Source organism: Mercenaria mercenaria, chromosome 18 (assembly GCF_021730395.1).
Source record: "Mercenaria mercenaria strain notata chromosome 18, MADL_Memer_1, whole genome shotgun sequence".
Lineage (NCBI taxonomy): Eukaryota > Metazoa > Mollusca > Bivalvia > Venerida > Veneridae > Mercenaria > Mercenaria mercenaria.
In genome coordinates this window covers 21,005,988-21,021,307 of record NC_069378.1, presented here as the reverse complement: position 1 = coordinate 21,021,307, position 15,320 = coordinate 21,005,988, and the positions used below count along the sequence as shown (strand labels likewise).

The 15,320-nt window shown below is 34.5% G+C and overlaps 1 protein-coding gene across 1 annotated transcript in view; it reads right to left on the bottom strand.

Moving 5' to 3' along the window:
* LOC123538949 (ADAM 17-like protease) overlaps nucleotides 1-10,627 on the bottom strand; it is a 47,992-nt gene extending 37,365 nt beyond the window's left edge. Inside the window, exons 1-7 of the mRNA XM_053529696.1 lie at nucleotides 10,407-10,627; nucleotides 7,445-7,568; nucleotides 6,256-6,392; nucleotides 4,719-4,810; nucleotides 3,686-3,774; nucleotides 2,023-2,102; nucleotides 871-995 (exon numbers count right to left, since the gene is read on the bottom strand). Coding sequence (XP_053385671.1) covers nucleotides 871-995; nucleotides 2,023-2,102; nucleotides 3,686-3,774; nucleotides 4,719-4,810; nucleotides 6,256-6,392; nucleotides 7,445-7,568; nucleotides 10,407-10,458 — 699 coding nt within the window. The 5' untranslated portion in view covers nucleotides 10,459-10,627. The remainder of the gene's footprint in view (nucleotides 1-870; nucleotides 996-2,022; nucleotides 2,103-3,685; nucleotides 3,775-4,718; nucleotides 4,811-6,255; nucleotides 6,393-7,444; nucleotides 7,569-10,406) is intronic.
* Nucleotides 10,628-15,320: the final 4,693 nt, after the last annotated feature.

Genomic DNA, 15,320 nt, shown 5'->3' with positions numbered 1-15,320 from the left:
TTTTCACCTATACAATATCCCAACCCAAAAGATGGTGTAATCTACACTAATACAACATCTCAACCCAAAAGATGGTGCCATCTACACTATTTCAACATCTCAACCCAAAAAATGGTACAATCTACATTAATACAATATTCTCAACCCAAAAGATTTTATCTATATGATACAATATCTAAATCTAAAAGACAGTGTTATCTATACACATATAAAGAGCTTTTCTATATACTTCACAGACTGCACTTGTATTTATAACAATTTAAATTGTGTACAACTCAATGACCCTTATTTGTTTAATTTTGCTTACAGTCTGAGACATATGAAAGAGATTTCTCAATTTAAAAAAGAAGAGTTGTGTTAAAGAAACACACATTCCCACAAAATGTCACACCTGACTCGAGGCATATTCAATACTGAGTTTCAAATTTAAGTACTGTGCAATAGCTACAAATTGTTCTGGTAACTAGTCACTGTAACTTTTGCATTTTGAAGGGACTCACCTCAAGATGAGCATCTGAATATAGTAGTTTGGAAAAATACACAAATAAGTTTATGGAGTATCAGAAATAATGAATGAATTTTACATGAAAACAGTAAGTGTCCGTGTCTGTGACCTTGGCTGCATGGCCCCAATGTTATCAATTAACCTTAAGCATGCTGTTAGCAAGTGGTTCTGCCTTTGCAATCAGTGTAGACCATGATCAGCCTTTAAGTTATCCAATAACTGACTTAATGCAGTTTACCAAACAAGAACAACTCTAAAGATTCCTGCTTGAAATTCAAGAATCAAGCAAACAGTAGCTGGTGACAAATAAGAAAATACCGGAACTCAGTTGCTGAGCAATCCCTGCAAGTCTTTATAAAACTTACAATATAATTAGCCGTATAATATTTGCTGCCTCGTCCCATATGTGCAAAGAATTTATAATCTGCTACAGCCATCAGCTTACATGTCTTTTTAGCTGTTGTTTGTCTCTTTTTTCTACTGTGTGAGTCTGAAAAACATTTGCCCTATCAGAAAATGCAATGTAATGATATATAACCATGGTTACATATATCAAGATAGTAGTGAAACAAGCATATCTGATGAACTGATATCCCACACAATACATGGCTTTAACAATATTAAGACTATATATGTTATAATAAAATGCTTTGATTGTTCTGTTTTTCTTTATTTTCTTTGAATTTTTAAAGTCATATCAACACAGGTCAAGCTTTAATGGTGGAAAAAAAGACCCCAGTCACCTCTTCAAATACAAAAGAACAGAGCCAACTGAATTGCTTCCTTATGTCAACACATTAGGACACATATCAGCAAGGGTGAGGGGACATGTGATTCCAAGTCAGCCATCGTAACCATTAGGCCATGGAGGACCCTTTAATAGTATGTAATACCATAAAGAAAGGTGACCTATAGAAAGATATAGACATAAATGTTGAAGAGCAGGATCTATAGTTAAAATAAACATTCAGACAACATAAAACTAGAGTGCTATGTAGTATTTACAAACTAAATATCATTTACTTCTGACAAACAACTACAGCAATCAATTTAAAAAGTTTTAAATTTTATAACCGATGTGGGATTCTTGTCTGAAATTTTTGCCTTAGTAAAACCTCAGCTTGAAAGTTATGTTATGGAAAGTTTAAGATAACTTCTTTATATAATAGTCTTGTACCTACATCTGTGTACTTCTTTGGCAATTCTAGGTAATTCAGAAATGTTCAAGTCAAAGGTATACAAAAGACTGGTGTTCTCTTTTTTTCTAAATGTATGAAGGTTATTTTATGAGAAATCTGGTTCAGGAATAGCAGTCACTTGATAAAACATGCTGATAAAGAAAGTGACATCGAAGTATCATTCCAGTATGGAAGCTCAAATAAGGATTTGAAAAGCAGATAAAAACATGGCTCTTATCTACATTATTCCAATGATACCAATTTTTAGAGTAGTATTCAGGAATTCAGAATACTGCTCTGAGACGAAACAGGAATATCCTCCCATGTTTTTCAAATTACCTTCATCAAACTGCTCAAACTTGATTTCATCGAAATCGTCCTCTGTAACGTTGGGCTGGACAGCTCCACACAGTGGTGCACTGAAAATATAGGAATATTACAGCTGACTTATATATAATAATATTTATCTCTAATTTTATTTACTGTGACATCATAAATGTTCATGCGGGACTATTTTCACATGAGGTTTGTTTTTGCCTTTAATCCATGAATTTCAAATCAAATTCGAACAAACACTTATAATTCCCATTCTTTTAATCTTTTAAAGTTGAATTCCATGAATTCATATCCATATTGTGGGTTCATATCCCAATGAAATAGCAATTATTAGCAAAACTATGGAATTCTATGCCTACAAAATTAAATGAGCCGTGCCATGAGAAAACCAACATAGTGGGTTTGCGACCAGCATGGATCCAGACCAGCCTGCGCATCCGCGCAGTCTGGTCAGGCTCCATGCTGTTCGCTTTTAAAGTCTATTGGAATTGGAGAAACTGTTAGCGAACAGCATGGATCCTGACCAGACTGCGCGGATGCGCAGGCTGGTCTGGATCCATGCTGGTCGCAAAGCCACTATGTTGGTTTTCTCATGGCACGGCTCAAATGATTAACAATGTCAATGATTTCAATAAAAAAGATCATGTTTGCTTCTAACAACACATGTTAAATTCAACACTGACATACCTGTAGCGGCCAAGAAATAATGACACTCTTTATTTCTATTTTACATAAAAAGCATACCAGAATCTAAACAATATATAGCAGAAGTCTTTTTAATTTATTCAGACCTTTCAGATATGCTTTATATATCATTTTTAACTACCATACTGCAGTGTGAGCAAATTCTTTGGAGCATGCTCATGTTGCCATCTTTTATAGAGTTAAAAGTAAAATCATTGCCCCATTCTAGTATGGTTTGATTGGTCTGTTAAGGGCAGGGTGGATGCACAGACTGTTCAATGGACATTGACCAGTTTATTACTGCTCGGATGGAAGAAGTTCAACATCCTTTGTACCATCATATTCTACTAAGCATTTATAACCTTTACTCTGCTAAATTTCTAGAATGGACTAGTCTATCATTCAATTTGGGCAATACCATTTAATATTCGAAAGGGTGTTCACTGAAAATTTACTGACTGAATAGCGAACACTGCAGACCATGATTAGCCTACACCGATCGGATGTGTAGGCTAATCTTGGTCTGCACTGGTCGCAAAGGCAGAATCAGAAATTAAACAATGCCCTCTTGTGTTTTACAGTCAGATTTACCATAGTTCATTGTTTAGATACTTTCTAAAAGTCATACTTCTTGCTTTCATCCTTCTTTTATCTAGTCATAATTATAAATCAAGCACTGTGAAATCATTTTTATTCGCGTAGGACGAATTTTCGCGTATTTCACGCTAGAACCGATGCGCGAATTTAAGACCGCGCTAATATCATTTATTAATTTTATTTTTTCATCTATAAATTGAAAATGCGTGAATTAATGCCCACGCGAAACAGTCCTTTTTCACGTTTGCGCGAAATTTTATGCCAGCGAATTTAAATGATTTCACAGTAGTACTGTGATTCATTCTCTCTGCCACATAAAAATTACAGTTTGAAAAAATTCTTATGCCAATTTTGACTTTTTTTCGTAATTTTTTATCCCTCTTACCTATCAGATTTGATGTCTGTTCGTCTGTAGGCTATCATGGTGGAGTCTGAATGGAATTCATCCTCTTCCTCTAAATGGTTTATCAGAGGCTGCAAAATAAGTTCAAGAATAACCAGAAGGGTGAAAAACTAACAGATGTTTCTCCATGCATTTAATCTATGAAAGACACATTGTTTTTTTTCAGGAAAAGAGAAATGTTGAAGTAAATTTCACTGCGAACAGAGAAAGGTATACTGAAAATCAAAGAGTTTTGTTTTATGAATAAGTATTTATAATTTTCAGTGACTGTCATTGTTTCATCCAAATCCAACCAATACCTCAAAGAAAAGTCAACATGCATTTTGTACCGATCTCTGCAGTTAAGTTTCATTACTATCAAACTAGCAATTTAGTAGATGTGCTGACGAGGTTTCATAATTCAAAATTCTTCAATTGGCAATACAGTCAAACCTAGTGTTAAAGTCCACCTCTGAACAGAGACCACCTGGCTCTAAAGACCACATGTTTTGTTTCCCATTTTTAACATTTACAGTGTATTTTCACCTGTGAATAAATACCACCTCCCAATAAAGACCACATTTTGGCTCTCCCAAGGGTGGTCTTTATAGACAGGTTTGACTGTAACTCCATCAAAGAAAATAGCATGGCAAGAAATGTGCAACTGCGTTTCATACTAACCATTGTGAAGCTTTACAGTGATTTAAGAGGAGATGTATTTTCAGTAAGAGAAATCTTAGAATTCTTCCACACAAGTTTGAAAAAGGTCTAGAAAGAGCTGTAATTTACATCCGAGTTTGTATTTAGAAATCTGCTCCTCAGGAAAAGAAGTATTTACAGTGCCAGTGGTGGTCTTGTGGGGAAAGTGCTGGTTGATCCACCTTGGAGTCATGGGTTCGAGCCCCACAGGTGTCATGACCTCACCTTCTCATATGACACCAGTGCTGGTTTTTACAGGAACCAGACTTGAGAATAGTTCAAGTAAGCTTGAAGCTTTTAATCACAATCAAGCTTAAATAACTTAGTATAAACTTACTTCCAGTGTAAACTCCTCCCCGTTTGAGGTGAAAACCCCTGTAACTACATCATTCTCATCAATGTGGACTGCTGCCCGAGATCTTGTTTCACCTGTAGATAAAAAATCACTTCAATATCAGTCTTTCAGATTTTCAAATGAGAAGAGCACAAAATAACATTCTTTATATATATATAAAGTTTAGCTGTCAAGAAAAGTCATGCGTTTTACACTCAGAATAGTCATTTGTGACACACATGTATAGCAATAGCAATGAACAATTCTGACTCCAGAGCCAACTTAATGTCAAAACTGTACTAGCATAATTAATACAACTATACGAAACATTTGTACATATTTACTGTGAAAGCACATATTTTTGCTGGGTCATAATTACGCAAATTTGAAATTTTGAGTATATTTGCTAGGTTTAATATTCACGACATTGTAAAAATGGTATGCTTCTTGAATCTGAATTATACTAATGGTGAATATTTACGCAAGGATTAATTTTCGCGAGATGTAGGACCTAGCAAATATTGCAAAAATTAAACCCTCGCAAAAATTTCTGCTTTTACAGTATCATAAAAACCTGTAACTGTTAAATTACAAGAAAATAATGGTTAAACTGATGGATATTCCTAAAATATGATTACTGTATACTTAAAGAACAAAAGTGGAATTCATCTACTTGCCAAATACCTTGTCTAAGTAGCGAAGCTTCCAAAGAAGTTTCTTAGAACTCCAGCAAGAAGTTGCTTAGAAGTGTGCACAAGATATATGTATCTTCTCATGGAAGCAAAGCTTCCTATGAAATTTTGCTGTATATCAGCCATGGTTGCTGAGAAATACTCTGGACAAAAAATGGTACTATAGTATACTAATGTTGAATAACCAAAGGGCAATAACTCAATGAAAATCATCCAACTGGAACATGAAGATGATATATGCACATCTCCTCTGGAGAGTGAAGCTTCCTCTGAAGGTTCATGGAATTCCTGCCAAGGGTTACTGAGGAAAATTACAGACAAGAAATGGTGCTATAGTATATTAATGTTCAAAAACAAAGGGCAATAACTCAGTGATAAATCAATGTACAGGAACACGATAACAATATGCACATCTCCTCTTGAGAGTGAATGATGTTTACATGAATTCCATCTATTGGTTGCTGAAGAATACTCTGGACAAGAAATGGTACTATAGTATATCTATGTTGAATAATCAAAGGGAAATAACTCAGTGAAAAATCATTTGCCTTAAAGAGGAAGATAATATGTGCATCTCCTTGATAGTAAGATCCCCTATGAAATTTTGCTAAATTCCAAGAAGTGGTTGCTTAGAAATTTTTCGGGCAAGAACTGGCGGCTCTGTTTTGGGGAACATAAAAATAAAGCAATAGTTGTCAATCCGAGCAGGGACTCTTTGCTATCTTCTCTATACTTTTCCTAACTTAAATTATACACAATAACATCTCCAAAAGCCCCTTTTCAGAGACAAATTTATTTAATATCACGTTATAGTAGGAACAAGAACCTTTATAAGGAAAAATAGTTACCAACAACATGTCCTGATAGGAAATTGCTTTTATCAAACCCTCGGAGAACCTCCTTAGAATTGTCACTGTGGATGATTGTGACTGAAAAGTCACGGCTGAACAGGTCAAGACTGGGCTTTAACTCCAAAGTGAAGTTCCTGCGAAAAATATTTTTTATAAAGTACACTGTAATTTTATCACATATAATTTTCATTGCAGTGGTTAAAAAAAGACATTTTGCGTATTTTAAAAAATCTGGATTACATGCAACAAAGCTTTATTTTATGAATAAGCATGTATAGGAATAAACATTTAATAGTTGTACAGGTAAGCTTTTTTTAAATCAAAGATATGAGATCCCACTGATTATAGTTATAAAACAATTAGTATATGAAATACTGTGCCAAATAATATATCGTACTGGCTGCCGACTGCAAATTGCATGTATATGTCGTTCGATAGATCCAAATTGTTTTGGTTTTTATCCCCTGTTTGCCTGACAGATCGATATTGAAAATGATGTTGCTTCATAAATAAATTGTAAATCAATTGAAATAATGTGGATGTGTGCACTCATGTTATACAATTATGGTACTAGAATATGAATTATTAATATCCAGCACAGAACCATTTTATAATGATCTATATAAGCTGAAGCTTGAATCTTTCGCGTTTTTGTTTGATCACAGTTTTTCGCGGCTATTTAATTTCACGGAAATTTACTACCCGCGAAAGGCACTAATTTTTAAAAAGCGCGAAAACAATTCTAGGTTTACAGTATCACGCTGTAGACACATGATATGATACTCCACCCATTCACGCTATACTAACACCTGGCTGACCATGGGTGGGAACCTGTATTAGAAGACCGTCTCAGCACTATCCTCATCATGCTGAGCGCCAAGCGAGGAAGCTACTTGTAGCATTTTTTACATCTTTGGTATGACGTGGCCAGGGATTGAACCCACGACCTCCTGCACTCTAAGTGGGTGATCTATTACTAGGTTACTAAGGCGGTCTTCTAATACAAGTTCCCACCCATGCATGAAACAACGCTCGGAAGGGCACCTTTGGTCTTCCTCCACCATCAAGAGCTGGAAAAGTCACCTATTGTGTTGGTGTATTCTAAACCCAACAAAAAACAAACATAACATTCAAACAAATATACCACTTACTATCAATCACTGTGTGAATGAAATTGTTTACTTACTGTCCAAATGCGGTCAAACTTAAACGTTTAGTGTGAAGACTGTCAGCAACTTCTCTTTTTGATAATGTATGTACTTGGACATCCTTCACAATGTCATAGTTGTGGAATTTATCATCCAGTCTCCCTGAAAAGTAAAAAAAATGTACGGTATTAACCTTTACCCTGCTAAATTTCTAAAATGGACTGGTCCATCATTCAGATTGGGCAGTACCACTTATTATTCAAAGGGGTGTTCACTGAAAATGTGTTGACTGAGCAGACCACAATCAGCCTGCTAAAGGTTAAATGTAATAAAAAATGAGTCTGGCACATTTGTCTAAAACTGTTTTTCAAAATAATAAGCAAAAGACCTAGATAAATATAGATAATATTAAAAGCGAATTTAAAACAATGTTCACAGAAAGGAGAAATGTAACCCTGACTTATTCAAGTAGCTCTACTTTTTTAAATATTTATCTAAAATATCCAGCTGCTAAGTAAAGTTCTTACTTATATATTTTCATCAAGTTCTACAGCATATTAAACAAACTCACTTACTTATTACAATTTGTTCTCTAATATCTACAAAGATGGAGACACAACATAATATTTGCTAGGGCAGACAGTTATTCTTATAATGCCATCCTGGCCCATATTTGTCACCAATGGTGGTCTTGTGCCAAGTGGTAAGGTGTCAGTCGCTCAAACACATTTTTTAAAGAAAGAAAAAAACAATCGGGTAAATGCTGGTATCTGTCAAACAGTTTGACTGAAGTTTAAGGTTAACATTGATTAAATCTTATTCTATATTTCATTTCAACAAAATTAAAATAATTCCATAATACCTGGAAAAAAAAGAGGTCCACATCCCCTAGACAACCCTCGATAGGTTTGTCTAGAGGTATCTTTATAGAATCAGACTGGACAAAGGTCTGCTCCACAGGTACTCTACCGCTGGACACATAGCTGCCATGTTGACTACCTGCCAGGATTTGACTGTTCTTTCTCCTAACTGAAATTCTTTACAGTATATAGTCACCAAATAACCCACAACTTTCGATTTAAATGTTTCTTTGAAATATTCAGAATTTGCCGATGTTAATAAAAAAGACAAGGTAGTTCTCATGCAATTTTTTCAACTGGTCTACGGAAGTGGTTTGAACCTGGCTTGACACTGAAAAAAAACAAAATCCATGAAACTGATAGAAAGAGCGGGGTCCTGGCATGCGCAGGCGTTTTCATTGCTATTGGGTTCAATCCACTCCTGTTGTTTGAAAAATTGTTGTGAGAACTACCTTGTCTTTTTTTTATTATCATCGGCAAATTATGAATATTTTTTTAAAGAAGCATTTAAATGTAAAGTTGTGGGTTTTTTGTTGACTTTATATGTAAAGAATTTCAAACAGAAGAAATAACAGTCAAACCACAGTGCAGAGTCAACACGGTGGCTCAGTGATAATTTTGGAGAAAAAAAATTAGACCTGGTGACTCATAACTTTCAAATGTATGGGTCCCATCTCAACGAAGAAAATTCTGCAACTGGAAAACACTGACAAAACATTCAAGTACAGTTAAACAAACTGCCTTGTCGGTTATCCTGTTTATAATAGAATAAGGTCTATGGACAAGTCTTTCCTCAGGGCCAGAGCCTGCAGACACCGGACGTGATCAGGCAACTCAGTGTGTCTTGCAAGGGACTTTCGGTAGGTTCTGAAACTCAAGAGTCATTGACCCTTCAGCCTAAATTTTCAAAGGTCAAAATCAGATTCTCAAGAGTCAAGATCAGCTTTTAGGGGGTCAAGCTATACAGTTATAAATGCAACTTCCAAAGACTTTATCTAAAGTCACTAACATCATCATATAACCAAAACTGTCAAGCACAAGAGTTATTGTATATTTATATACAGTTCATCATACTGTTAAAGAATCTCAAATGTTTCAAATGTCTTTCTAACCTGCATTTCATTTAAACCAAAAATAAAATAATTATACATAGAAAATTATGATAAAATAATTTTCATGGCACTTCCCTCAGCAGTACTTCAAAACAGTTCAGTGATGAACAGTATATAGGGCTGTGTACAGTAGCTTGCTGGAATGATCGATGCGATATATATTCGTATCAATAAACAAGAGCTGTCCGTAGGACAGCTAGACAAGCTTACTGTCACTGAGTGGCTGCTTTTTAATTTCTGACTTTTGCAGCCACCGCTTACAGTTTGACCGTCACAATATAAAACAATGGTATACGTCGGATTAGTTCGACTAGTAGGACAGCATGCTCGACTTTTCTCAGTGCTTGACTCTGAATTAGAGCTTTGTCAGTAAAAGGGGCATAACTCTGTCAAAATTCAAACCAGAGTTATATGGATTGTTTCTTATAGTGTAGACTTTGATAGTAAATAACTATTTTAAGTTTCAAGTCAAAAGCTTTGAAAGTAACAGAGATATTGGACATTATATAAAACTTCAACCAAAAAATTCTAAGTTAAAAAGGGGCATAACTCTGTCTAAATTCAAACAGAGTTATGGGGATTGTTTCTCCTGGTGTAGACTTTGATAGTAAATAACAATTTTAAGTTTCAAGTCAAAAGCTTTGATAGTAACTGAGATATTTGACTTTATCAAAAACTTAAACCCAAACATTCTATGATTTTTCAAGGTGGGTGTGCGAAATATTTCTGGCGAACATTTATATCTTGTGTATTTTTAAGCTTAGTGAGAGATTATCTATTTTCAAATTAGTTCAAATAAGTTTAACATTGCTTGTGTGATTACAGTTTGGGTCTGGATATACGATGATGATGATAAAAATATACACAGGCGCGTAGTAGTTTGGGCTGGAGGGGTTGGGGGTTCCAGGGGGGGGGGGGGGTTCCAGACCCCAGGGCATGTGTCTGTGCTCTACACTGCTCGTTTTTACTTATCCAAGTAAAAGTTGATCTCTCCTTATTTTGCGTTAAAAATGCGACCTTTTACTTACCATATACAGCAACGAGAAAACATGTAGCGAAAATTAAAATTATTAGCTGCATTTCTGTGAACTATATTGAAATTTCCCGGCGAAGTTGTGTTGGGAATGTAAACAATTCATAACATGATTAGTAACGCATGTAGACGCTTGGTTTTTCGATCCAGATGACATCTCTATTTCGCGACGTGTTGGACATCTGCGGTCCTGCGGCAAATGTGCGACCAACTGCGGCGCATAAATTTATGACCTATCGCCTGTTGTTTTATACTGACTGACAATACAGCTCTAAACATGCCCACTCGAAAGTAGTCCATACTGGTTTCGTTGCATTACAATCAACCCTAAAGACTGACCTTCAAGACAAGGGTAGTCTCTCAAGAAGTGAAAGGCAGGAAACGCTGAAAAAAACAGGTTATACATTATTAAAGCTGGTATTTTCTGATCAGAATTGAATAATAACACCATTTTAAGGATAAAGGATCTTTTTTCTTCTATAATTAAGACTTTTTTCATATTCTGTGAGCTTGAAGTACAGTAGTTTCAAAGACAAATATCAGCAGTTCTAAAAGCTCATGTCAATGCACTCGTTTTCATTTTATTGGGCATTTTCTTCGCCCACTGTTTAAGCATTTCTGAAATAAATTAAAATTGAAAAAAAATGGGATACTTTATGAAACATATAATATTCCACATAATGTTATAGGGATTTGAGGTCTTACAGGATACTATGAATACACGCGGTGATATCAGTATTATATAATTATAAATGTCACTAACCAATCTCTTTCATTTTTACATGTATAATTACCCCACGCTTTTTTTTTTTCAAAGAAAAAAAAAAACGTATTTAAACCTACAAAACAATTCTGATGTTAAGATTTAAAAAAATATTTTGCCGCTTCAATGACAAACAGAAATGCTTCAAATGGGAAGAAAAACAATATTTCAATTGTAGCTTATCACTATATATATAAGTCAGAAAAATACGAGAACCAAACCTGATCTACCTAATTAGATATTTGAAATTACCGACCTCTACACCATTGTGCATCTTACATCAAATTAAGGCATACAGACACTAAAAAGAAAAATGGCGCGAAACAAATGGTAGTCGCATAATGGCGGATACAAATAGTCCTCAGATTTTTTGCTCTGTAGAGCTATTTTCCTTATTTTCTTTGCAATTTGTTTGCTTACATTACATGACAGATCTATGCTTGAAATGTAGGTAGCATTATAATAATGAAATAACAATATTACAACATTTTTCATGGAAACTTAGATCATATACCACTAGTATAATTTGGGGTCTCGTTTTTCAGCTGATTTTGCAGTTTGTATAGTACTGACAATATTCTTCAAGAAAATATGTAGGTTACAGACATTTAAAATGAGTCCTGATGTGTGCTGCGGTCATTGGAATTAGGTCGATTTTATATAGAATAAAGAACAACAACTATTTAGTGTGTTATAACCTTAAGGCCAAAAAGATAAGGGTGGCATTTTTCTTTCGCAACAAGATGAATCTGTTTGGTTAAATGGTACATTCTTAGCCGTATTTTGAAGATTTAGTACTTATTTTTGGTAAAAATTTTGCTAAAAAGAATGTTTCAAAGATTTTTTTTTAAGATGGTGGATATCCTGAAAAAGAACGCTCGTACATCTTTAAGAAAAAACTTAGTATATCATTTGCATATTGTGTACAAAATTTAAATTTTTGTCAGAAAGTAGGCTAAATTCTGATTTTAAGTTCCCCTTGACTATAAACATCCAATTCCTCCTGAACTAAACATTTAATAGTCTCTTACTTAAAATCATTTAATTCCCCCAATGTAGTTACTTCAAACCGCATTTTCACTGATAAAATGTTCCAACTAAAGATGGCACCCTTTCCCAACGAAAACGGTTGAAATGTTGTTGATATGACGGTACCAAGTACATTTTAAACCTTTTACTTGTAACAAATTGCTCTAAATAAAGTGAGCTCAATTTATTTTTTCTATTTTTCCCCCAAATAAGGACTGATTTAAACACGGAAATTTCACCACATATTCCAGACATATAGAGTATTTGAAAACTCACAAAAATGTCATTTCTAATAAAAAACAGTGTTGGCACCTTTTACCTTTGAACCTTCGCTCTGACGTTAAATCATTTGATGCCTCACAGCAGATTTCGTGGCATCTTACCTTAAACGTCTAGCTCCCCCAACCTAAAACATTTAATCCCCCCTGACCTAAACATTTAGTGGCACCAGACTTTAAAACATTTAGTTCCCACGACTTAAAATAGTGTTTTAATTGGACTGTTAAATCATTAACTCCTTGCAACTCACTATATACATATGAGAGAGAGAGAGAGAGAGAGAGAGAGAGAGAGAGAGACTTGCAATTGTTTTACTATAGCATTTGATAAGGGAAGTTATTAAAATTATGCTGTATGCTGATCATGTAAACTGTAGGAGGAGTTGAATATACAAATGAGAAATGTAAGTTGTAACATTTCAAAGTATAAAAATGTCATAACTTAAGAATGAAATCCCACAAGATAGTCACATTAATATGTACAAGTCTCATTTATGCTGATAATGTACATGTATACCAAGTTTCATTTAAATTAAACGAAACTGTAGGAATTGAGAACACAAGAAAGTGTTACCGAATGATAACAGTTTAAGCACGATATACTTTGCGGGTCCTCGACAGTGTAGGCATAAAATGAACACAAAGATAATTAGTCTGTGTTCAGACCCCGTGTTTTTTTTTTTCACAGGAGATAACTCTTGAGGTTATTCAAAGATTGTATAATTTTGTCCATTTTCTTCTCAAAACACACGATAATATATAATCAGAGCCAAGACTGATGAAGTCAGAATATATAACAGAATTATTTTTTCTGAAAAAAGAAAGAAAAAGATTATCTAGTCGGTAGCCAGACTAAAAGACAATATACTATTACTTACCTATAGATATATTTAGCCTGTTCAAACTTATCAAGCAATGCTGCATCATTGAAATCATCCATCTGAGTATGTAACAGCTGAGGAAAAACTGAAATGAAAAATTATACATGATGTTATGCTTTTGTATTGTAAAACCTTTTAATAGCTCATATAGGAAGGTGCAAGATGAGTTAACAAGAAAATGAGAAAATACATTTTCAAAATACATTTGTAATGACACTTCCTTTTAAAATCAGCCTTATTTTAAATAAAGAATTTTCATTGGTAGCTCAAGTTAAAATGGGTAAAATAAAAGGAAAATCTGTTTGACATGCAAGATAAAAATATTTTCTGTTCACTCATTAAAATATTTTACTTGGTATTCACTTGACGACAATATATTTCGGTCACAGCTATACCCTATTTAATTCAAAGCACACGCTTCAAGACTTTCATTTTGTAACAAGAGGCCTATCTGGGCCTAAGTTGCTCATCTAAGGAAGACCGTGAGCTTTAGATCTTTCGTATGAGCAATTTGGCCAACATCCCTTAAGCAGTTCATTTTAAAGTTATTTAAAGATAAAAAATATTTTTTGTTTGGTAACCCCTTTATGCGGCCAAGTGCCCCCATTGAATAAAATTGGGAGAGGACCTCATAATAATTCCAAAGACAAAGTTTGATGAAGATCCATCAAGGGGTTCATAACAAGAAGTTGTTTAAATGTTTTTCTATTTTAGCTCTAATGACAAATAAAATGGACAGACTGTCCCCATTTGAAAAAATTGGGAGAACACCTTATAATGATACCATAAACCAAGTGTGACGGAGATCCATACTGTGGTTGATGAGACGAAATTGTTCGAAGGCATGCATTTGTATTTTAAGCTCCTAAGAGAGACAATGGCCCTCATTTGAAAAATATTGAGAGAGGACAAATTTTGATGACCCGTCAATTAGTTCAAGAGAAAAATATAAAAGGTAAAGGTAGGTGACCCCTAAAAGTGGCCGACTGCCCCCCCCCCCCCCCCCCCCCCCAAATTGAAAAATATTTGGAGAGGACCTTATAACGGTGCTGCAGACGAAGTTTGATGAAGAAATCCATCAAGCGATTCATGAGAAGAGGCTGCTTATATTTTCTTCTATTTTTAGCTCCGGCAGCCCCTAAAAGGGAGCAAGCTGAACCATTTGTACCAACTTGATCCATGCCAGGATGTTTCTGACTAGTAGGTTTAGAGGAGATGTTTAAGCAAAATGTTGATGCAGGATGACAAACTATCCGCCTACTCTAATAGTTCACCCTAAACAAAGTAATGAAGTTCAGCTGAGCTAAAATGATATAATGAAGTACGTACCTCAACACATTTTGGAGCTCTATTTAATACATGATCAAATCTAAAGCCAATCAGATTTTTATATCAGATATGACATTGTAAAATCGTACTGAGAAAGTCACATATTGTAACTTTAAGTGCACTAGTACGTACAGAAATTTGAATGACGTTACAACAACATACCAAGTTTCAGCTTCTACACTGCAGTTGATAAGTACTTTGACCTTTAAATACGTCCATATGTACTGTGCTTTTCCTTTGATAAAATTACCCTCGAATGGCGTCATCTGAGTACAGTTTGGGTGCATGTAGCAACGTTGGCATAAACACAAACTTTTTATGCATACACAATTACAATACTTTACTACATTATTCATAAATACAATTGTAAAATTTGTGAAAAGTATAGGAAAGCCCTGCCAGTATTTTCCCGAGATTTGGGATATCCGTACAAGAACGTCATATCTTGCATCAAAAACGTCGGCATAAATTTATAAAACCTATTTATTTTTAACTTTTATATATATATGCAGCTACAAATACCATCAGCTAAAGACATAAACATAAATGTATAAGAAGGAAGTTTTAGAAATCAAAAGTATTTAAAAGAAGTAAAATGGTTAATAGTTATAGAAATCAAAAGTATCTAA